The sequence below is a fragment of the Cyprinodon tularosa genome, unplaced genomic scaffold (genome assembly GCF_016077235.1).
Source record: "Cyprinodon tularosa strain WSP-4 unplaced genomic scaffold, ASM1607723v1 ctg555, whole genome shotgun sequence".
NCBI lineage: Eukaryota > Metazoa > Chordata > Actinopteri > Cyprinodontiformes > Cyprinodontidae > Cyprinodon > Cyprinodon tularosa.
This window is the reverse complement of record NW_024039291.1, coordinates 613,132-638,049: the sequence shown is the minus strand read 5'-3', so window position 1 is coordinate 638,049 and position 24,918 is coordinate 613,132. Positions and strand designations below refer to the sequence as shown.

General features: G+C 43.0%; 1 protein-coding gene across 2 annotated transcripts; it reads right to left on the bottom strand.

The window, feature by feature from the left end:
* Positions 1–7,335: 7,335 nt before the first annotated feature.
* On the bottom strand, positions 7,336–24,614 carry rps6kal (ribosomal protein S6 kinase a, like). 2 transcript variants are annotated; one of them, XM_038305310.1, is made up of 22 exons: positions 24,262–24,614; positions 20,177–20,236; positions 19,985–20,101; positions 19,828–19,909; positions 19,676–19,756; positions 18,732–18,811; positions 18,165–18,271; positions 17,155–17,192; positions 16,882–17,024; positions 16,093–16,163; positions 15,910–15,998; positions 15,716–15,780; positions 15,309–15,411; positions 15,102–15,226; positions 14,231–14,353; positions 13,820–13,909; positions 13,586–13,744; positions 13,344–13,505; positions 13,153–13,229; positions 11,567–11,684; positions 11,314–11,454; positions 7,336–8,438 (listed from the first exon to the last, which is right to left on the bottom strand). In XM_038305310.1, exons 1-22 carry the CDS (start codon positions 24,286–24,288, stop codon positions 8,313–8,315), a joined length of 2,184 nt encoding a protein of 727 aa, XP_038161238.1. In that variant the 5' UTR covers positions 24,289–24,614; the 3' UTR covers positions 7,336–8,312. The 2 variants fall into 2 exon arrangements, with proteins under 2 accessions (XP_038161238.1, XP_038161239.1); XM_038305311.1 differs by lacking the exon at positions 24,262–24,614 and adding an exon at positions 20,697–20,830.
* Between the last annotated feature and the right edge of the window lie 304 nt (positions 24,615–24,918).

Genomic DNA, 24,918 nt, shown 5'->3' with positions numbered 1-24,918 from the left:
TTCAGAGGTGAAACTGACAGAATCTACATAAATAGATAAATAAACATAGATGCTGCTAAAAATAATTGAAGGATGGGTTGGGAAGAAGTCGACCCGTGGATGCAGGACTCTTTAAATCATTCCAAAATAGATCCGGAAGAGGAGAAGGAGAGGAGGGAAGGCGGAAGGGTGCTAGGCATTGCCTTGAAATGCAGAGCCTGACTGGAATACTAATGTGTCTGAATTTATGCATCTCCTCAGTCTGCAGCCCTGAGAGAGGGGGGTGGGGGAGACGCAGAGAGAGGGTGTGAGGGTGGAGGTGAAAGAGGGCGGTTATGTAGAAGAAGAGAAAAGTAAAAGCATGGCTGATTGATTCCATCCATCTGTTTTAGTTTGAATTAATCCAGGATTTGTCAGGCTGGAAGAAGAGAGAGGAAAACCAAAACAAGCTGACCCTGGAAGGCAGAGGAGCAGCCAAGGTCCAGGGCAGCACTGCAGTAGCCTTCAGCCTCTTCCTTCTCCAACACAGCCTGGCTCAGCTGAAAGAGAGAAAAAAAACCAACCATCAGAACAATGGGTTTAAAAAGCAACCAGCTCTCCATGTGAATCACTCACCAGAGGAAAAATGATTGACTGGAAGAACCGTGAGGAAAAGAAGAACAGGTGAAAGCATGAAACCTTCAGCTCATTATCTGCTTTCTTGGAGTTCTATGACTCAGCTCTGCTCTCCAGCTGATAATTGAGCCTGAATCTGATGTTCAGGAAGGACAGCAGCATTAGAGAGGCGGAGCTGTTTAAACTCAATCCTGCATCTTATTGGAGCATCTAGTTTACTAAGCAGAGCTGCTACCTGCTGAAAACTTTTCTTTTTTCCAATAAATGTCTGATCTGAGCTAAAGAGACGCAGAAACATCAACAGGGAGCCAACAGAAAGTAATGTTTACAGTAAAACTAGGAGGTCAAAGGAAGGACAACTACATCCAGCTTCTATTGAATTAGAGGCAAATCACAGAGTCTGCTTTCTGAGAGTCAGCTGGGAGCTTCTAAACTCTTCAACCAGTCATTAAACATTTTCTATAAAACTAATAAATCCATTTTCATATCAGCTTCTCCTATTAGGTCATGATAACCAGCCATTATATCTCTGAAAGCAGCAGTCTGGGTTAGTTTGGTTTCCTTCTGTTTTAGTGCAAAGTATAAGAGGTATTAAAAATAATTAAAGAAATAAATATATTAGATAAATAAATATAATTAATTGATTTAAAAGATTGTTTACATAGGGTCTGATTGTTAAGATTCAAAGGATGGTTTCTGCAGCATTCCGTGGCCACCAGGGGGCTCCCATGAGCTAAAATAAAACCTTTATATTATTAGTTTCCTTATTCCAGATTGTGTGTTTTGTTTTCTTCCAAAGTTTTCAAAATAATTCATTTCAAAGATTATAATTCCAGGAGACGCATATTGGGATTTATTGATTAATAAATGATATCAATCAGGGTCTTCTCCATAGTTTGATTTGGTTCTGCAACATTGAACATAAAACTGTTTGTTTTTTCCCTTTAAATAACAGAGGTAAAAAAAAATCAATTTATATGAAATTAAAGAAAAATAAGAAGTTTAACTAATTCCAGTGTTAAATCATTCAGGCATTAGAGAATAAAACAGACATGTTATTTTAAATGAAAAAACTCCTCATGTCTGGAAAAGCTCAGCTGTTAAACGTCCAACAACATGAACTCTCCAAACCTAAAAATTACAGCTTTTCCTTTCAGCTCAGACAGTAAAACCTTTATGGGGAAGAAATCCTTGTTTTTCTACATTTAACTGAGGTCTAATATGACGCCTTAATTCAATTAAGATTCATGTATTCGTTATAAATCACCTGCTTAGAGTGCATGGACATGTGGTTCTAGTTGAGACTTTCACACTTGTTGCTAAGCGTGATGAATTCACTTTGTCTGCAAATCCTCATCCTGATTTTCTCTCTAAATGTTCAGAGAATAAAATCAGCTTCATGCTGAATAAAACCAAACTTGGAAAGTGAGCCGAGGGCAGAGGAGCTGGTTTGGTATTTCTAATGCATCAGCAGAGACTTGGCTCTGCAGCAAGTGCTGCTGAAAGACAGGAGAGGAAGCCGTGTGTGTGGGGGGGGGGGTTACCTCACGTCCTCAGTTTGCATCGTTTGATGAGGCAAAGCAGCTTTAGGGTCAGAGAAATAGACACAGATCACAGTAAAAATAAAAGGGAAACCAGTTGGAAAGCTGAGATTCTCAACCACCGAGTTCACTTTATGACAGCGAGCATCAAAGCATAACTTTATCACTGCTGTCCAGAAAACACCTTTTATTTTCCAGAATAAAACTTTGAGTCATGTTTGAACTGATGCAGCTCGCGCTGTCTTACTCACCCCATTTATATACTCAGAAACTGGAAGCTGTTAGATTTCAGATGATGAATCAGATGTGGGCTAACTGTCCCTCAGTTATTTGCTTTTCCTTTCCCAAAATCAGGAGGATGTTCAGAGGTTTTCATGTTGCCCACATTATTTTCCTGTTACCATCCTGTGTGGATTGTTTGCCATTTGTTGGCCATAAATTTAAAATAAGAATACGAAAATAAAACAATAATTCCTTTATAATAATAGGCTACGTCAGACCCGTAGGCGTAGCTTAGACACCTCTGCTCCTCAGCAGCAACCGTGTAGACTGCATCGGCACAGACTGCCAAGAAACTATGATGCAAAAGTAGAAGATAACTCAGAGCTGCTGTTCCACAAAAATGAGAAATATTACTTTATGAATTCAGCAGAGCAGCAGGAAGTTCAGAGAGTTCATTGTTGGCCTCATCTGACCCCAATCATCCCGTGTGTCACTGTGGAGCTGCATGGCACAGAAAGTCTTCCCCCTGCTGCAAATCAAACAGACCTCCTGCTTCAGCACTGAGTAAAGACTGCATTCTAACTTCCTTCATGTCTTCTAGTTTTCACATTATTTAATTCTATTCAGTTTATTTCTATAGCTCCAATTCACATCATGTCATCTCAGGTCACTTTATAGATCCAGTTCAACCAGATCATCCAGTCAGATTGATTCAAAGTTTTCTATCTAAGGAAAACCAGCTGATTGCATCGACTCATTGACTCTTCAGCAATCCCTCACACTAAGCATGCTTGTAGCGACAGTGGAGAGGAAAAACTCCCTTTGAACAGGAAGAAACCTCCAGCAGAACCAGGCTCAGTGTGAGCGGCCATCTGCTGAGGCCCACTGGGGTTCAAGGAGACAGAAGCAGACATAGAAAAAGAAGCATAGATACAATAGGCGGCCCCGTCCAGGAAAGTCTTTAGTCTCCGTTTTTGTCTTTATGTTTATTCTGATCCACAAACTCCGACTTTGCTGTTGCAGCAACTGATGGATGTTTCTTCTTCTTTGTCTGTTCAGGTTTGCAGTTGTGCTAAACTTTCTAATGAAGGACTGAGCAGCCGTCAGTAAGACGTTCAAAGCTTCATCATGCTTTAACTTTCCCCAAATGACTTCAGACCAAATGTTTTCTTTAGCTCTCCTGTTTCTAAAGTTTAACTTTGATTGAACAATCATCCACCACTGCATGCTGCTGTAGCTGAAGCAGGCTGACGTTTCTGCTCCAAACAAACCTTTGAAAGGTTTATCTGCTACGTCAGAAGAAGAGCTGCCTCTGTGGCAGCATGCACGTCCCTGCAATCAGTGTAACTGTTCAAACTACACTGCCGCCGCTGCCGTGCGCACGCATGGTGATTGCTCCATTAGGGAAGCCAAAGTGAGAGCTACAGTTTGTTCTTCTCAGGCCGCACGTTCTGTTCTGCTGTTAGGTGGACACACACGGCTGCACGCCTGCAAATTAAGAGGTCACATATCTAAGCGCCATGTTTAGAGGAGATCTGTCACCAGACTGCCCCCCCCATCACACACTGAGGGAGGCGAGGCTGTTTGTGGCTCAGAGGGAGTAAATCAGTGTGTCTGATATCTTCATTTGAAACAGAGGGCTGATCACTGCTCGTCCTGCTTGTTCCACATTAACTCATTATCACACACGCTCACTCCATTAATTCCCCTGCTTTTCCTAACAACACACACTCACAGGGAGCGGACTGATGACAGGCGCTGCCTCTACCTCATCTGACAGCTAATGGCTTCATTAGGAGCCGCCTGTTAATTGGCTGACTTCAGGGAGAAGCTTGTTAATGAGGATAAATAGATTCACACCTGAGCGGGGCGCTGCCACCCTCAGCAGCTCAGTGATGAGCAAACCTGGCCCTGCAAACATGGAGGAGGCCCCGTCCTTCCCCCCCCCGCCTGAACACACTGAGCTGGAAGGTTGGTTTATTCTTGCCAGGCAGACTTATTAGGCGGCTGCTTGATTAGCACCAGGAGGCCAAAACAAAGAGCAGTATGTCAAAGCAATTAGCCCCACTGTTTACCTCTCAGCTCCTGGACTGACTGCAAAATGCATCTAATCCAGGGGAGGAAGCAGGGGGCGGGGGGGGGACAGCTGCTCTCCAGCAGGCCGGAGTGTGTGATGGGAGCAGGCCGTCAATCCATCAGCTCTGCTGCCCATCCATGTTCTCTGCTGTCTGGAGGGGGGGGGCATTGTTAGGAAGGGCTCATATTCTAATGGGACTTCACCGAGGGGGGGGCAATGGTCAGACTAAATGCAAGCAGGCGAGACTGATCATTTGCATAAAGGACAGAAACAGGCCCACAGCATGAGGAGCTCCACACAAACACACCATCAATTAGACGGTGACCCCCCCTAGTGGAGGCTGGAGCAACTGCAGCTTAATATGCGAGGGAGGAAAGAAACAAAGAAATGAGGGACGATTATAGGAGCTACTTACATTTTCTATTAATTCTTAAAATCGCCGAAGGGGAAAAAATCTTATGTAAACTGATATCAAACGTAAAGGTTTGATTGATTGACTAATTTATTACATAGATTAGAGACATGTCTTAACTTTCTAAACAGAAATCCCAGATCAAAGAGGTTACTAGAATTTCCTTCTTTCATCTGAGGAATATTGCAAAAATGAGCAATCTCCTGTCCAGGGGTGATGCTGAGAAACTAGTCCATGCATTTGTTACTTCAAGGCTGGACTATTGTAATTCTTTACTATCAGGAAGTCCACAAACTGTAGTTAAAAGCCTTCAGCTGATCCAAAATGCTGCACCCAGAGTTCTAATGAAAATAAAAAAGAGAGATCATATCTCTCCTATCCTGGCTTCTCTTCATTGGCTTCCTGTTAAATCCAGAATAGAATTTAAAATCCTCCTTCTCACATATAAAGCCTTAAATGGCCAAGCTCCATCTGATATCAGAGATCTGATTGTTCCTTATGTTCCTAACAGAGCACTTCGCTCTCAATCTGCAGGTTTACTAGTGGTTCCTAGAATTTCTAAAAGTAGAATGGGAGGCAGATCTTTTAGTTCTCAGGCTCCTCTCCTGTGGAACCAACTACCTGTTTTAGTCCGTGAGGCAGACACCCTGTCTACTTTTAAGGCTAGGCTTAAAACTTTCCTTTTTGATAAAGCTTCTAGTTAGAGTGGCTCAGGTTATCCTGAGCTATCTCTATAGTTCTGCTGCTATAGGCTTAGACTGCTGGAGGACATAGGGACCCCTTTTTCATCATTCTGCTTCATTCTATCTCTATTCTCCCACTCTGCAGAATCTGTTAGTTCAATCTCTATCGTTCTGCTCTCTCTGCTTTTTCTCATAGTAGCTTCATCTGGTCTGTTCCTGTTTGGCTGTGACTCCATCCTGGAGAGAAATATCAGCTGTGCTGCTGCCATCAACACCTTTGTTTCTAGATGTTGGAGCTTGGCCTGTTTTCCAGTGTAGTCCTGTTTCTCTGACTGTGACTAACTGGATGTGCTCTCTTCATCCTCTGGCATGGGAGCTGGCTCGGAGCTCGTCTGCCTGGCTGTGTGTTTCCTGGACGGGGCCGCCTGTGGAGCTGGTTGACAGTTGCCTTTTGTATCTATGCTTCTTTTTCTATGTCTGCTTCTGTCTCCTTGAACCCCAGTGGGCCTCAGCAGATGGCCGCTCACACTGAGCCTGGTTCTGCTGGAGGTTTCTTCCTGTTCAAAGGGAGTTTTTCCTCTCCACTGTCGCTACAAGCATGCTTAGTGTGAGGGATTGCTGAAGAGTCAATGAGTCGATGCAATCAGCTGGTTTTCCTTAGATAGAAAACTTTGAATCAATCTGACTGGATGATCTGGTTGATCTGGATCTATAAAGTGAGCTGAGATGACATGATGTGAATTAGTTATAAACTGAATTGAATTGTTTTATGGTTCCAGAAAAATAATAAATTAATTATTTTATGGCTTTTTTTCTTGTCACTCCTCCAAAGAAGTCATTTTCAGGAGGAGCATTCTTGTCTTTAGAAGACGCTTTGGTTTGTTACACAAAAAAATCGTTAGTTTTTTTCCAGGCCTTTAGTTTTTGAATCTTTTGATAGATTTTGTAACAAACTGGTCAATTTCATTTATTAACCAGCAGCATTTTGGTCTCATTATAAATTTAGGTACCGTACCCTAAAGCTAGCAGTGGCTCTATAAACTGACTCTTCCATCGCTGCTCCTTCAAACTTATCATTGGTCTCTAATCAGCTCCTGCCTGTTGAGGCCATTTTTCTGTTTTCTGGCGTCTTGTTTGCTTGTTTATTGCATTTAAACCAGTTTAATTTGATCTGGAAGGTTCATATTTTGCTTGCATTGTTACTGCACTGCTTAAATCGTTTTGCAAAATCTTACAATGTTATACATGTTTTAAATTAAGACATGTTGGCCGACAGGAGCGGATGTTTGTCCACAATAAAAGGCTCATTTTTCATGACTTGCTGCATTCATGCAGCTCGCCATGGAGGCGACCAGCTGTCCAGGTAGCAGAGGGAACACCTTTGGTTGGATAAACCTTCTCTAGCAGATAGCATCACAGCACACTGCAAAGTTCAGACTTCACCTCACGCTTCCAAAGCCTCCGACCCACTAATGGTTCCAGAATTAACCCAAAATACTGAGTTTACAAACTTTACAGCAAAATCAATTAAAGATCGCTGAAAAGCGTAACTTTGGGAATCAGCGGCCTCTGAAGATGAACTGAATAATGATTTCTCCTCTCAGCCCAGGAAAAATGCGTCCTGGATACGTCTGCATCAGCTAGCTGCTAAAGCTAATTCCCCTTCAATTACTGCTAACGCCTTTAGCATCCGGAAAAATCAGCCTGATTCACTGACCTTTAGTTATTTTGATCAAACCTGAACTGTTCCTGAGTGAACGAAGTGGAAGACGTGTGGCCCTCCTGCCTCAGAAGGAACGGCAGCCATGCATGTTCATTTGATCTTTAATGTCAATATATACAGAACTTGAAAGAAAAAAATAGAATTTTAAAAATCAAATGAAATAAATACAATATCATACAATTTCCACAATGTCTTTTTGAAGAGAGATCAATGGAAATATTTTCTTTAATTCGACCTCTGGTTCGACGGGGTGCGTCCCGCCCCCCCCAGAGAAATCCCTCCACCACATGCTCTTCATCTCCATCATCATCATCATACACATTCATTCAGAGATATAAATATATATACTGACATATATATTTAGATGAATCATTCTGCTTTAATCATTACCTTCTAATTCCATCAGCAGCTTCTGTAACCTTTATTGATACGGCGGTCGATCGCAGACATGGGACCAAATGGAGTCTTAAAGGGAGATGAAGTGCAGGCTCTGTTCAAACATGCATCTATGTTCCCTAAAGTGCTGGTAAATGATTTTGATCCTGAGGGACTTTTTTAATCTGCCACATGCAGACTTTTTTTTTAACTCTTATCTTGGAGTTACGTCTTAAGAAGGAAACGAGTCTCAATATGAACCTCAGTCAAGATCATCTTTCCACCACCCTCCATGGGTGAAGAGAACAAGTTCCAGACCAGAAAGGCAAACATGGAGAGGAAAGGGGGGGGGGAATGGCAAAGTGACGATGAAGAGCAGTTGGGGAGGGGGTGGGGGCACAGTTTGAAGAAGCAGCTTTGAATCAGCCAATCACAGTGAAGGAGAACGTCAGCTGGTGTTTCTCTTCCCCCCGAGAGGAAGAGAGAATGAAAGGCGAGGAGGGTGAGTGCATATGGAGCTGTGGAAATAAATACAGGTCTGTCTCCCCAGCAGTAACAGATAAACCTCTTTGGCCGACCTTAATGCAGCTTTTCCTGCCTGTCCTGTGAGCATGATGCTGCATGGGTCAAAGTGAAACACGTAGGATGGGGACTGGCCAAGGCTCAGAGGATGAGCGGCGTGAGTCTACATGTCTGTAGAGGTCAGCTTCTTCATGCTGCGTCTCTGGGCTAAACTGGAAGCTGCCACTGGTTCCAGCACCGGCTGACTGGTCTTCTGACTGAGCGCGGAATACGTTGCAGCCATGGCTCCCTGGAAAGAAGGAGCACAACATGAAGAACACAACCAAGGATTCTGCACAGGCTGCCTGCAGAAACTCCAGACACAAAGCAGCAGAGATCGCTTTTTTAAGCCCAGTTTAAAAGGTCAACAACAATAAAAATTGAATTTGGAGACATGCTACAGTTAACGTAGATAAACTGAGATCCAATCTATAATTGTAAAGGTGAAGGTGTGCATTAGCCCAGTTTACTCTGATACCCCGTCAGTTCAGTCACAGACAGCATCAAACAGAGAATCATACTCTGGTTAGATGATATTTATATACACTATATTGCCAAAAGTATTTGCTCACCCATCCAAATTATTGGAATCAGGTGTTCCAATCACTTCCATGGCCACAGGTGTATAAATTCAAGCACCTAGGCATGCAGACTGTTTTTACAAACATTTGTGAAAGAATGGGTCGCTCTCAGGAGCTCAGTGAATTCCAGCGTGGAACTGTGATAGGATGCCACCTGTGCAACAAATCCAGTCGTGAAATTTCCTCGCTCCTAAATATTCCACAGTCAACTGTCAGCTGTATTATAAGAAAATGGAAGTGTTTGGGAACGACAGCAACTCAGCCACGAAGTGGTAGGCCACGTAAACTGACGGAGCGGGGTCAGCGGATGCTGACGCGCATAGTGCGAAGAGGTCGCCAACTTTCTGCAGAGTCAATCACTACAGACCTCCAAACTTCATGTGGCCTTCAGATTAGCTCAAGAACAGTGCGCAGAGAGCTTCATGGAATGGGTTTCCATGGTCGAGCAGCTGCATCCAAGCCATACATCACCAAGTGCAATGCAAAGCGTCGGATGCGGTGGTGTAAAGCACGCCGCCACTGGACTCTAGAGCAGTGGAGACGCGTTCTCTGGAGTGACGAATCGCGCTTCTCCATCTGGCAATCTGATGGACGGGTCTGGGTTTGGCGGTTGCCAGGAGAACGGTACTTGTCTGACTGCATTGTGCCAAGTGTAAAGTTTGGTGGAGGGGGGATTATGGTGTGGGGTTGTTTTTCAGGAGCTGGGCTTGGCCCCTTAGTTCCAGTGAAAGGAACTCTGAATGCTTCAGCATACCAAGACATTTTGGACAATTCCATGCTCCCAACTTTGTGGGAACAGTTTGGAGCTGGCCCCTTCCTCTTCCAACATGACTGTGCACCAGTGCACAAAGCAAGGTCCATAAAGACATGGATGACAGAGTCTGGTGTGGATGAACTTGACTGGCCTGCACAGAGTCCTGACCTCAACCCGATAGAACACCTTTGGGATGAATTAGAGCGGAGACTGAGAGCCAGGCCTTCTCGTCCAACATCAGTGTGCAACCTCACAAATGCGCTTCTGGAAGAATGGTCAAAAATTCCCATAAACACACTCCTAAACCTTGTGGACAGCCTTCCCAGAAGAGTTGAAGCTGTTCTAGCTGCAAAGGGTGGACCGATGTCATATTGAACCCTATGGATTAGGAACGGGATGTCACTTAAGCTCATATGTGAGTCAAGGCAGGTGAGCAAATACTTTTGGCAATATAGTGTATAAACTTTTGACCTTCCAGGAAAAAGCGCCGCCTAACCAGACGACGGACGCGTTACTCGGTTGGATAAGATATGATGAAAGTTTTATACAAACATTTTATGTTTTTTTTCTGCATATAACTGAACAAACTTTGATCTTGAATCAATTTTCATAAATCTGTGGATGTATTTTTCCACATATCAAACTGCCTGCTTAATGAATTTTATCATTTAGATTTTCAAAAATGTCTTGGTAAGTTCTTCTTTTTACTTGTTAAATTTATGCAAATAGTGGTTTGTTTTGTATCTAATCCTACCTGCCAGGTGAGCAGGATGTGGTCAGGCAGGTCTGAGGAAAACTAAACATGTCCTTTCCTAACAGATAAAGTGTCACCAGAGGTCAGGGATGGATCCAGCCTGGATGCTCATCAGGTTTAACCTTCACCTGTTATCCTGCTGTTAGTGTGAGGGATTGCTGAAGAGTCAATGAGTCCATGCAATCAGCTGGAGAGAAAACTTTGAATCAATCTGACTGGATGATCTGGTTGAACTGGAAAGTGACCTGAGATGACATGATGTGAATTGGAGCTATAGAAATAGACTGAATAGAATAGAGACTGAATTATCCTCGGTATTCAGACTGAACGTGTTTCCAGTTGTCAGGGATCTAGTGCCGTGCTTTAAGACTGCTGCTCCGCCCCTCCTGAGGTCTCCAGGTGGTTCACGCCGCTCGACTGGCTTAACGGCGCCGAGCGCCTCGACTGGCCGACAGCGGAGTACGGAAATCCAAACTTCTGCAGACGACCTGCAAGCTCTACTTTCTCACTAAAAACAAGTTAAAACCGTTTTTTTAACCATCAAAGCAAAGAAAGATGAGCTTCTCTCTAGTTAGCAAGGAAACGACCAGAGACTTTAAAACCAAGAGAAGCCGGACGCCTTTTTGATTAAAACACGAACGCAGCGTTCATTATTACAACTGAAACGCCAGCTGAGATTTTCACCTTAAAAAGCCTTTTTCTAAAAGTTCCCCATTAGTTTCCCTCCTATGCAAAGCTTCCTGTCTGCAGCCTGAAAACCAGCAGGGCGGATCTATGGGAGGCGTTTCCTGAAACATGCCAGCTGGTTAAAGCGCAGCAGAAATTCAGAGTCTGCTCTTAGTTTCAGCTCTACAGCAAATCTACACAGAAGGCAAAGGTTAGCGGATTAGCCGTACGCTAGCTAGCTTTATAAAAAGATGAAGAAACGCCCAGAGAGGATTCTAAACTGAACTGATGTAACTAGTTTTAATTAAAGGTTAACTTGCTGAATAACAGGATGCTATGGTGAACATCATCGTGTGTCCTACAGGCTCACTTTGACCAGATGAAGGGCATCATGGCGCGTCAGCTGGAAGTGTGGGAGAGTATCTCTGCACGTTATCCAGGAATGCTTGAGAACCTGCTCTGCCGTGTAGCGCTGGTGAGGGTCAACATGCAGCATGTGGGACAGCAGGTCCTGCAACATAAACATCTTCAGTCAGCGTTGCCATGGTTACACCGTGCCATAAAGAACCAAACAGAAGGACTGTAAATGTGCTGAGCGTTAAAGGAGGAATCAGTCTGTTTACCTTTGAGGAATCTGAAACCGTATCCCAGTTTCCTCCCATCAGAGAAAACTTCCCCGATCCGATCCGCAGAAGAATCTCCTCCGGCGTGTCTTTGGGTCCGTTAGCGAACGGCGTGTACCTGACAACCACAATGATTCTCCCGTTTATTCACAAGCTGAAAATCATAAATAGTTTCATCGCTAAAGCAGCTGATGTTCCACAGTCTGGCGTTCAGTTCAGGTCTGAGCAACCTGCGCTTCCTGATGCTGGTGAGAAGAACCAGGAAAGGTTTGACCCGACACGACACGACCGGACCCGACCTGATATGACACAACCGGACCTGACTGGACCGGACCCGCCTACAGCCGTTAGAGGATCTAACTGGTTTTATACCAACAGCACAAAGTCTTTCAAAGAGCCGTTATAGAAATGAAACGTTCAACGCTGTTTCTAGAACTTTAACTGCCGCCTTTTGGAATAAAAACATTTTCTAACCTCCAAACCGTGATGCTGCTTTGCTTCAGTCTCTACTTTATTCCAGGATTCTGCCTCTTTAGCCTCTGAAGGACAAAATAAACATAGAATAGATATTAGCCCCATTTCCACCACCCTTTAGAAACTGGTAACCATGGTAACTGCTGAGTGTAAATGGCAGAACTGAACCCAACCGCGCTGACATGATGTTAGTCCATCAGTAGCGCTCGGTGCGGTTCAGTTCTGGCTCGGTTCGCCTCATCTCCTCAGTCAGCCTCCGTAATCATTCATAAAATTCTAGCTTCCCACGATTCCCAGTGATGATTCTGTTCAGCGTGATGAACCTCATCGTCTGTCGTCATTTCCTGCGTCTGGAAGCCCTGATTAGACGATCGTTTGTCGTTTCCACTTCCCAAAAGCCGACTGAAGTTAATTCACCAAAGGCCGCCTTCTTCTCCTGACTTTCCACAAACGTCCTGAATGTTACGGGCGCCGCCATGTTGGTTTGCTTGTTTCCCTCTAGAGAGCAGTAGTGCCTTACATCACAAACTCAGTCTGAACTCGGCATAGATCTGTTTTCAGAGCGTAGTGGAAATGGGGCTATAGATAGAATAAAGACCGACTCCATTCAGGAAACGACTTGTTGCTCAACTACACAGAACCAGAGCAACTGTTTAGTAGAGCAACAAATAGTCCTTATTTTATTGGTTTTATCTGATATTCACTGAAATCAGGTCTATTCAATGTATCTGCTGTTAGTTATAATCTGAAATAAACAGATAAAAGCTGTTTGCCGTATGAGCAGCTCCTCCACTGCAGAGTCTAATAAATAAGACAAAATATGAGAGATGCAACAGTTTTAAAGAAGAACGATCGCCTGCAGAATGCAGAGCTGAGATGGAGGCTCAACGTTTGAGGAAAATACCTAAATCATCTTTAAAGACATTTCTTCTGCTCAGCTTTCCACTAAAAGCTTTAGCTTTACATCGTTTCTACTGCTGGTTTAATTTGATCATATTTGATCCTGCTGCTGGATCATTTCTGCATTTTTCAGCCAGTTTCATTGAAAGAAAATCAGCAGTAAAGCAATAACTGAGCAGCCTGTTTCTGCTCCCTGTTGGTCGCACGCTTACCCTGCCAACATGGTGTACAGCAGCACTCCAAGACTCCAAATATCACAGGCTGCATCATAGCCTTGTCGCATTAGTACCTTAAGAGAAAAGGAAACGTGTCAGGATTCATTTCTTCTCCTTAAAGTGAGACCCCGCCCCCTGGCAGCCCAGGTGTTCTCTCTGTTTTCAGACTGCCTGAGGTCCAGACTCACCTCTGGTGCCACAAAGTTGGCCGTGTAACAAGGGGTTAACAGCAGCCCGTTCCCCCCCCGCAGCTGCTTGGCAAACCCAAAGTCACAGATGCGAATAGAGTCGGGATTCCCAGAGTCGTCCATGTAGAGGATGTTGCTGGGCTTCAGGTCTCGATGCACCACCTGAGGAGAAGCCGGAGGAGGAGATGAGTGGCAGCGTCCCCTCAGTTCAGGACTGGGGCCGAGCTGGAGCGTCGCCTCACCCCTTGGCAATGGAGGTAGTCGACAGTCTTGGTGATGGTGTAGAGAACGGCGCTGGCCTCTCTTTCTGAGAAAAACTTCTGCCTGAGGATTCGATCCAGCAGCTCCCCTCCCTTCATCAGCTCCGTCACCAGGTAAACATACCTGCCCTCATCGTACACCTGAAACATCCACACCGCCATCAGTGGAGGGACCCCATTAAAGCTCTGTTAAAAGGTTCAGATTAAGGTACCAACATCTTTCAAGGTGATGATGTTGGGGTGTTGTCCGTATCGCATCAGGATCTCGATCTCTTCAGACGGATCCCTCTTACTTTTATCAATAATCTATGAGAAACAAACACAGAAAACACAAAAAGGAGCAAATTGGAGGTTAATTAAACTTAGAGGCACAGAAGCAAAGTTAGTCTACAGCGCCCTCTGCTGGTGATCCCAGATTTATCAATAATTCAGCTGCAGAAAGATTTAGAAATGGATGAAATGTTACGGACTGTCCGCTGCAGCAGTCTCGCTTTCACACTGAAATCGTTAATCAATGCTTTCCTCCTGAACTCATAATTAATCATTTCTACTCGTCATCACTGGAACATTGATGCTGAAAACGTACAAATAGTTTAAATGAACATGAAACCCCAACAGCTCTGTTACCTTCACAGCATAATCTGCTCCAGACACTCTGTGGACACATCGCTTACAGATGGAGTAGGAACCAACGCCGATGTCTTCCTGCAGCTCGTACAGATCCGAGAACTTGGATGAGCCTCCATGAACCTGCAGCAAGAAGACAATTTAATTTCCCCTCTTCTCTGCAAAATAAGGAAAGTTCAGTCTGGAAGCACATCTTATCAAACTATTTTAATTAATTTACCAAATGACTTCAGTCACGGATCTCATGGTTTTTCTATTTTGACCTTATTACTGCTAAAGGTTAGCACTGTTGCTATGCAGGGAACAGGTCCTGGGTTCAACACTGAGCCAGGGGCCTTTGATTATTAAAAAAATCAAATATGTGAATAAATACTGAAATAAATACAAAATGAAATCTCTAATAAACTATCAAATCTCCTATAAATTAATCTAAACTGGACAAATCAGGAAAAAAAGATGAGCTAAATAATCTTCAGTGAGTTCTTGAAGCTCCCTGCAGTGGGACGTTCATCCTCGACTCTAGCTGTGACCTTTGACCCCGTCTCCTCACCAGCAGAGAGGTAGTAAAGGTGCACAGCTCCGATACAAACTCTAGTCTTTCATGAAAAGCTTGATTTAGGACTTTTTTTTTGTTGTTGATAAATTCTTGTTTTTTGTATTTAGTTCTTTACAGAACAAAACATTCTGGAGCTGTTTTATTTCTTTAACCCCTGCAATACACTGGCAGACCACTGGGGTACTAGTACCACTGGTATGGAATCACTGAGTTGACAATGATTCAATAATGGCTGATCAATAGTTTTAGTCCTAACTTAGAATCTGCAGCAGGTTTATAGAATGATGTTAATAGATGTGCAGAGCTTCAGTTCACCTGAACGATGGGCAGAATGCTGAGCAGCGGGGAGCTCTTGTTCTCATCCATCGGAGCTGGAGCAACAAAGCTGAAGCCTTTGAAGAGCTGGTGGGCGTTTGCACTGGGAGGGATACCTGGAGAATCTGAAGACGCAGACAACACGTCAGGAAACGCTGCCACTCTGTCACTGTTTCCATCATCATGTGCATGTGAGAGTGCGAGAACCTTTAGGCGTCTTTGCAGTGAACTCGGGGTCAAAGCAGAAGGTATCATCGGGTTTACCAGCTGCAGGCTTGAAGGGGGGCTGAAGTTCTCTCCTGAACAGTTTCTGCCAATAAACAATCAAACTGTAGCACATGCTGGATGGAGAAGGAGAACAAGCGTTCAGGAGAAGTCAAGCTCTCTGGCAGATTAACCCCCTCCCATCCCCGGTGCAGCCAGTAGCATCCAGCTGGCTGCTAAACACTCACACAGGGCTATTAGAGCGGACGCAGTGGGAGCTGGACCGCTGCCCAGACTCCCACTCTCAGACCTAGATGGCTCAGCCAGGACTGATGGCCACTAGTCCTGAAGCCAAAAGATTGAAGGTGTGAAGCTGCGGAGCTCTATGTGTGAGAAATATGAGCACTCACATTCCAGTCGATGGTGGAAAAGAAAGCGTGTCGTTTGATCTCCTCCACGCCGTCGGGTCCGGCCCCTGGAGACACAAACCGCTTTGGTTCAGTGAACCCGGAGCGTTGGATTTCCTGTCCCTCACAGGATCAGGTTTACCTGGATGCTAACGAGCTTTAGCTAAGAGCTTGGAGTAAAGCTACGGCTTCCTTACCAAGTCGATTAGCAGGGTTACGTTTAAACAGCATTCGCAGCAAACTTTGGGCTTCCAAACTTAGGAACTGTGGCATTCCCAACTTAGCTCTGTGTGGGAGAGAAAGACGGAGCGGCGAGTTAAGGTGGGAAAGCAGAGAGGCGGAGAAGATTCACAGAATCTCACAGAACGTTTCAGACTCACTTCAGAATCATGTTCATGGTCTCATTCCGGTCTTTCCCTTGGAAAGGTAACGTCCCCGTTAGCATCTCAAACTGCAAATATACAAAAATCAGAACCCATATTAAACGCCATCGAGACACATTAAGATCAAAAAGCTCATCGGTTTTTAAACGGCAAATAAAAGGTTTTTCTTTGCTTAGACACCAACTGGTTTTCTCTGGAAAATAGCTTAAATCCAGTCAGACGTTTAAGTAGAGATGCAAGTTTTTCATTTCTGATACGACACCGATACTAAACCATATTAGCACCAAATATTCCGGCTTTTATCCCTTAATTTATACAGTAGAGCGTTAGAAAAGGCCTGATCGAACTAAAACAGGGACCAGAAGTCAACAGAAGGTATAAAAACAGCTGATGCTGCAAAATGAACCAGTGAGTCACAGAAACTTTAACAGAAGCAGAAAGTTTCTATCAGCAGGAAAAGATCAGAGTTTAGAAGCCGGCAGATAAAATATTAGGATTATTGTCTAATATCGGACTGATATCAGATTGGCACATGCCTACTTAAAAGCATCTATAAACTTCAGCTATCAGGCTTGAATATGATTAATGTCATGATTTGATTAGGCCGTTCTGACGCATAAGCTTAGATCAAGATTAGCTAAGCTAGATTAGCTCCAATGACTTTAACACTAACCTGCTCTAGTGCCTCTGATTAAGAAAAGTATCCCCACAGCATGATGCTTCCACCCCCATGTTTCATGATGTGATTAAGTGTTATGAAACAATGTGAGGATTTAGATGAGTTACCATCAGTACTCCCAGAGACCACCAGTCTGCGGTCTGCGTGTGTCCTCTCCTGTTGACCACCTCAGGGGCCATATACTCCACCGTACCACAGAAGGAATAAGCCTTCTTATCAGCATCTACTGACTCTTTGCTCAAACCAAAGTCTGCAGAAAAAGGACAAAGAGAAAAAGCAATATCTTCAGAGAAATGCTGATGTACTGTTAAAACCGTCAGAATTTAACTTCAAAACAGAAATAAAGGTCATTTAATGAGCGCAATCAAATGAAGAGCTACCTGTCAACTTTATATGTCCAGCTTCATCAAGTAAGATGCTGAAAGAAAAGTTATTAGAAAGTTTAGTTTGATAAAAGTCTGTTTTTCAGAGACGGCAGCCATTTTCCTTTTTGTAAAACAGGTTGAATCTGGATCTCTGACAGATCAAAGGAAAATAACTTTGTGTTAAAATTGTGGTTCAGATCAAGGTTTGAATCTTTCAGTTTTTCTTTAACTTACGGCTTTTAAACCAGAAGATTCAGACTGAAATCTTGAAACAACAAAAGTTTTTAGTAGATTTTTAAAAACTAGAGCAAGTGAATTTAGAAATTAGAAAGAAAACCACAAAGTAGAGCATCCATCTGGATCTATCTACAGCTTTAACACTTTGATGCGTCTGGGTCTGCTGGCTTTAATGACGGGAAATGATCAGCGATCTATAAACTGGAAGATGCACCAGTGGCCCCTCCACAGGAAATCCTCTAAAATCTGCACATTTAAACTAAAAGAAAAACAGAAAGATGAGGAGGAGGAGGAGTCAGACGCAGCATAATGACGGTAGAAGAACAACATGGAGCAGTCTGAGCATCCAGCCTGTTGCTGCATCTTTAATTCCTCTCATTTAACAACAAAGCAGCTAAATCTCCCTCCTCACTCCTGATTAATCTACAGAAGATGCTTTAAAAAGCAGATCAAAGGCTGAAGGTAGATTTAATTATAATGACAAAAACCAATACATTATCAATAGTTTATGCATTCATTGATGCTGCATCTATAAAGTTATTACATCATCCCAGTCTGGAATCCATCTTTAAAGCCGTAAATTAAAGATAAAGAACTGAAGCAGTTAGTTTAATGAGGAAGAAACAATAAATATTATAACATTAAAATGAATGAATTCTAGACTCAAACAGTTTTTGAATATAAACTCATGTAAGCAGAGACAAGGAAGCAGAAATAACGTGCTGGTGCTGTGTGTGTGTGTGTGAGTGTGTGTGTGTGCAGGTTAGAAGGTGAGAAATGCAGCATACTTCTCTGGCTTCAGATCTCTGTAAACTATGCCCAGGTTGTGCAGATGGTCGAGGGCCAGAGCCAGCTCTGCAAGGTAGAATTTCACATCTTCCTCTGTAAACATAACCTAATAAGAACTGGACAGATTTACTCTCTGATCTCCAAGGAGAAATGCAGCAGCAAAGTGAAAACAGACACATTTAAGATCAAGCTGCAGATCAACAGATATTATTGTCACAATAACAGCGTTTCAGAGATGATTCAGGGAAGCGCTGCCTCCACAGCGATGCTGCTTTCTAAGTTTCAACACAACGTCCATCATAGCAGAGGCTCATGGTTTGAGTGCTCAGAAAACATTTAAACGGAGCTGAGCTGAGGATGAAAACATTCATTTAAAGCAGAAATCGATCGATTCGTCTATCAGTGAAATTAGGAAACATCATCTTAACTCCTCTGAGTTTAACACTGAAGCTCTGCTCCCATGGTTTTCCACAAACAAATAACTAAAATGATTTCACAGTTTGGAAAAGTTTGAAAAAGAAGCAGGTTAACATTAAACTGGTTTATGTATTTAGAAATGAGCTTACCTCTTTGGATAAGCGAGTGAATACATCCCCTCCCCTGAGAAAGTCCAGGATTAAATACAATTTCCCTTCTGTCTGAAAGGCTGCAGGTGAGAAATGTTTAAAATACTCTAATCAGTACATTTATAACATCCTGTAAATTAAAGTCATGGAAAAATGACATTTCTGGGTTTGTCTTTTCAGTCATGGAGAAAAACGAACCGTTACTGTTATAATTAAAGTAGGAAAGCAGCAGCTGCAGTAATAACGGGTCTGATTGACTGAAGATCAGCACCTCTGAAAGCAGAAACCTCTGCTGGTTTCTTCCCTCCTTTAACCTGTGTGTGTTTTAACAGAATGCAAAAAGGAAACCAATCAGCATTCATGTTGGAAAAGTCCATCATTGTCAAACCAAACCAATCACCAACGAGGGGAAACATCCAACATGGCGGCCTGTCCTCCTTGGTGGACCTCCCTGGTTTTTAACCAAATCCCAGAAGATGTGATGCTCAGAATAATGAGACAGCTGTAGCTGTCTGCATGGCGGCCAGGCTACGTTCAATCTGAGGTTTATGACACTACAGTTAGAAAAGAAACGACCTGAAAGGCTTTAAAGGAAAAACGGCCCGATGGAACCAAAGCCTTCTGGACCAAGAAGAGCTGCTTGGTCCAAATGCAGAGAAAAGCTGAAGGGGAATATCAGCAGCATCGAAGCAACAGTCAGGTAAGGGGGGGTGGGGGTGGTGGTAATGTTTAATATAATCCCAGCTGCTCTAATCAACAGATTAAAAAGCCACAGGTTGAAATCCAGACATGTGACTGAAGAGCTGAGCTAAAACAAAGGTGTAAAAATGTAAACGAACTCATCTGGTGATTGATTACTCCACAGTGATAAAGCTGCTTTTAACGCTCAGTTTTTCTCATGACTGAATAGATCAACTCTGTTCCAGTGAGTAACTGGTTCTTACCATAGTGCAACTTCACTATGAAGGGATGATTAACTTCCACTAAAATGTCTCTTTCCATCTTAGTGCGAACTCTGTCCCTGACTGGAGAGATTAACAGGCTTAGAAATCAGCAAAGCCAAGCTTTGAGTGGACATCAAACAAAATGGCGTTACCTTTCAAAGAGGCTTTTTTTAGTACTTTCATTGCATATAACTGCCCAGCATCTGGACCCATGATCTTCCTGACCAGAAACACCTGAGAGTGAGAGGGACAGCACTCAGACTTCAGGTCATGGAAAGGCGGGAATCGTACTCGCATTGCTTTGCTTACCTTGCCAAAGGAGCCCTGACCAAGGACCTTCAGCAGTTCAAACTGAGACGGCTCGGCTTTCTCACAGCCCTCCTTCACATGGTGGGTGATGGGAATCTCTTTATACGTCCCGTCTTCCTGCACAGACAATATGAGGATGAGACAAAGACGCGGCGTGGAAGAGGCGTGATGAAGTCAGAGAGCAGTACTCACACAGTGTGAGAAAGACTCTCCCTCCTCCATGGGCTCGTCCATCATCTGATGTCCATTGACCTGAGGCCAGATCAGCACAATCATCAGCCTTCAGCAGTAAATGACTTCACTGAGCTTCTTCATCCGTGTTTTTATTTGAGCAGAAATATGAGTGCAGCTGCTGCACGCCTACTTTCAACAGATTTTATGGATGAGTCACATGCGATGCGCTTCAACTCTTCCCAACTGAGACTCTGCTTGTTGTCAAACAGTATGGAGTCCATACTTTAATCTGGTCCAGCTGTCCTGCTCTCATCCTGCCCCCATAAAGCCCCTTAGCATTAGCATTCTAGCCTAATCCCCAGCTAGTGCAAAAACACCACCTCTGAGCAGCTCCACTCAGCTGCAGCCACCAGGTTAATGCAGCTCACAAAGATGCATTTTAATAACAACAAAAACAGCATCATCACCTGTTTTCATCTACTCACACTTACAGGAGTCTATTTTTAATGCTTTTATTATTTCTACCAACATCAGATACCTGTTAGAAAAACTAGATGAATGTGAGGAATCAGCAGGTGGATGAAAACACAATCAGATCATCAGCAACATTTCCCCTCAGCGCTGCAGCTCAGCCTGCGTTGTGTTCAGTCCACAGTGTTTGTGCTGAATTCCACTCAGGTTCTGAGGAGGGAGGATGAGTCATCGCGCTACGCAAACCCACTCAGTGGGTGGAGCCACCAACTCATGTGCATCCACACAAGAAACCACGTTTCAGTATGTCACCACCACAGAGCCACAGCAACAAACATCCAGATTATTAAAACCTTCTGAGGCGACGAGGCGCCCAGCAGACTTCAGAAGGACAGAAAAAACCCACCAGGTTAGGTATAAACGCCCGGTCCAGAGCCAGAGCAACGCTTCGGCCATCTTTCACACATACATACTCCCTCCCACCTTTGCTGAGGCTCATCACAGCCTGCCAATGATCCCAGCCTACACCAGCAGGCCGGCCTTTGGCAGCCCTTTCATAACCGTCTCTAGGATTTTCATACAAACCTTTCCTTTAAAGCCAAAAGAGATTAAAAAATAGAGTTGAAACGCATCGACCCAAAGGTTACAGTGCAAAAGCAACTCTTCATAAATACAAATGTTCTTGCTGTGAAAATGATTAATAAATAACAGCAGTGGCTGAAATGCTGACTACAGCACAGAGCCACTTTAAAGCTATAGAGGAGCATCTTTTACTTCCGGGTGGATCATCTCAATGAGTGGTCCTCCTAACTGTCAATCATTCTGGTGATGTGTTTATGTAAGGCCGTCCTACGTGCTCGTCCTGTTAGCTAACGGGGTCAGTTAACGGAGTTCACTATAAAGTTCACTATATAGTCCCCGCTCTATAGTGATGTAGGAGTCGGAGCGGTCGGTCGGGCACAGGAAGCTTGGATGAGAACAGCGACTGTTAAACAGAGCGTGCACGAGGAGAAATGGGCACGTGCACGCCCTCGCATGCACATTTTTTATTTCAAGTGGAGAGCGTGAGTCTTTTCAAAAATTAGTGAAAGTCCTCCACAATACCTTTAACAGTAAAACCAAGATCATCTTTGATTTTAAAAGTGTATAAAAATGTAGGGACCAACAACAGATGCACTGATAAACGTTCACTTCATTTACAACAAACCTGACAACGGATTTGAATAGAATAGAAAATCCCTTTATTGTCTCACAATGGAGAAATTGTAGAATAACTAAAAATGTCTAAGAATAATATAATAGCAGAGAGTTAAAAGATAAACAATAAAAACATGTAAAGTGTTTAAATAATATAAAACTGGAGAATAAATAACCAAATTTTTACAGTTATGGATATTTTAACACATAAATAGGAATAATCTCTATTTTCTGTCTCTGCCACGATAACCTGCAGGACTTTTATGTCTTATAGTTCTACTCCATTGATCTACTCTATTACTATTAGATTAAATCTATTAACTCTATTAAATTACAAAACAGATAATGACAGAGGAATGGGATCCAATCCTGAGAATAAAATTAAAGTCTTAAGCTAAAATTCCTCACAGAGGAAAGTTTTTAGAAAGTCTGATACAATAATTCTCTTCAAGATAAAAATAAATTAAAATCTGTGTTTTTATGCTAGTCAAAGGTTTCCATCTGAGCAGCACATGCTGACGTTATTCTAAAAGGTTCCAGATAAAAGTATGCAGAGGCTTTTATAGTACTTTCACATCCATCATTAACCATATTTATGAGTTAATATGTTTTTAACTTTAATAAAGTCTAAGAAATTTAGGGCACAATTGTCTGCTTCTTAGTTTATAACACAGTAGGGTTGTCAAAAGTATCGAAACTCAAAAAAGTATCGATACTGAAAAGTTGTATCCGGATACAATACTCGTTTTTAAAAGTATCGATACAGTGCCGTCACCAGAAGCACCTAAGCAGTCATTCATCTAAAGTGCAGAATAGAGGACAATGCACTTTCTGAACACTGTGTGATTGAATAATTCTGTGCTCTTTTCAGTTTCAGACTTATTTGAGAATTATTTTTGTTTCTTAACTGGTTTGGCTAGTGTCATTGTTATGTGTGCAAAGCATAGCCAAGGAAGGAACACTTAATTTGAATTTTTTAAGTTTTTTATCAAGCTTGCTTAATATTATGCACAGCATACAACCTTTATTGTGTTTATTTATTAATGAAAATATTTCTGTAGACTTTTGGAGTCTTTGTTTTTATCCTTGTGGTATCGAAAATGGTATCGAGTATCGAATATTTTCCTTAGTATCGGTATCGAGTTGAAAAGCTTAGTATCGTGACAACCCAATAACACAGTGTTGATTAATTAGGTTAGATTAATTAAATTTATCAGAATGAAAACTCAGTGTTTGATCTGATTATTATGAGAAAGTGGATTATTTTTAATCACAGGTCAAACATAAGGATCTAATATTTCCAGAAGAGAGATGTAATGTTTTAATGATTAAATAAAGGCAGAGATGAAAGTCACTCAGTTTATAACTTTAATTAAAGGACTAAAGAGCAAATGGAAAAGACTGGAACCATTAAAACCTCCCAGTTTAAATGTAAAGAGTTGCTGTTAATCTCAGAGATTTTCAGGATTATAGAGATGAAAACTTGCAAACATGTCTCATCTTAAAAACACGCAGATGAAAAGGATTCAAAGAGACTTTCCTTTAAAAGTTTAATTTTCTGTTTTCAGTAATTTCAATTCAATTCAATTCAGTTTATTTATATAGCGCCAAATTCACAACACATGTCATCTCAAGGCACTTTACAGTACAGATTTGATTAAAAGTAACGAATTGAAAAGGGAAGCAGTGGCTTTAAAATGTAGTATAGCTTTATTTAAATCACCTTCTGCTGAGTTTAACATCTATAAAACTGATCTATCTGATCTAGTTTATTTAAATCAATAATCAATAAAGTCTTGCTGCCAATGAAACCAGCGCTAAGTTGGTTATCAGACTGAAAACAGTTAAAAATAAATAAAAGCTTTAATGTTTTAAAGCATTAAGGAGTCTGTAATTAGTAAAGATATAGAGTTTGCTCATAAGTAATAATAATTTGCTAATGCTAACTGTAGCAAGCTAACTGTGAAGTTAACTTATCCTGAGCTGCTTAAAGAGAAACAAAGATAAAAAAATAAAGCTTCTTTTATGAGATAAAAATCAGAAATAGCAGAAACTAAAGCTTCAGCGGGAGTTCAGTCAGAGAGACTAAAACACTCATTTATTATCGGTCCCAGTCAACCAGCTGTTAGCCTGAGCTAACAGGTTAGCATCCCAGAGCAGCTGTTAGCCTGAGCTAACAGGTTAGCATCCCAGAGCAGCTGTTAGCTTGAACTAACGAGTTAGCGTCCCAGGGCATCTGTTAGCCTGAGCTAACGGGTTAGCATCCCAGGGCAGCTGTTAGCCTGAGCTAACGGGTTAGCATCCCAGAGCAGCTCTTAGCCTAAGCTAACGGGTTAGCATCCCAGCGCAGCTGTTAGCCTGAGCTAACGGGTCAGCAGAGCTAACTGAACGTCACCCACAGGATCCCCACGCAGAGCGCGGCTCCATCCACTCACCTCGCTGCTAGCGCTGGTTACCTCCATCTTGTGCCGGGATCTGCCTCTCAGTCTAAGGCATCCTACTCAGCATAGAGCCCCTCTCCACGCTGCGTGGATTCCCTTCTCCGTGGAAGTCTTGTTCTGCTTTGGTGTTCGGATGCCGTGGGCTGCGGGACGGGATGCGGGATCAATGCGGGAGGAGTGTTTGTGCTTCTGACCGCATCATCGGCTCGCCCAGAGACCGCTACCCTGCTAGAGATGCGAACATGGCGGCTTCTGTGGTACCTGACCGTCGGTGAATGGGAGTGGTGACGTATTGATGACGCAGCTCAGTGGAGGATTTCCCCCAGTCCAGAGCTGAGCAGCACATCTCCAGACTGCATGGAGGGGGGGTGGTCACAGGCTGTGAATGACGACACATCCGGTGGATGAACGACATTGGAAGAAGTTGACTGATTCCTGACGTAATGATGACACCAGCTCCAAAGCTGCTGCAACATTAACTCAGCATCCAGAGTCCCAGCGGGAAGATTTCTCTTCTGCTCCTCCACCCACAGGCAGACTGGTCACCAGAGGCAGACTGGTGAGACTGGTCTCCCACAGGCAGACTGGGGAGACTGGGATGGAGCTAGATGGGGGGCCAGGGGTGGCCATGGCAACAGCCAATTACTCACT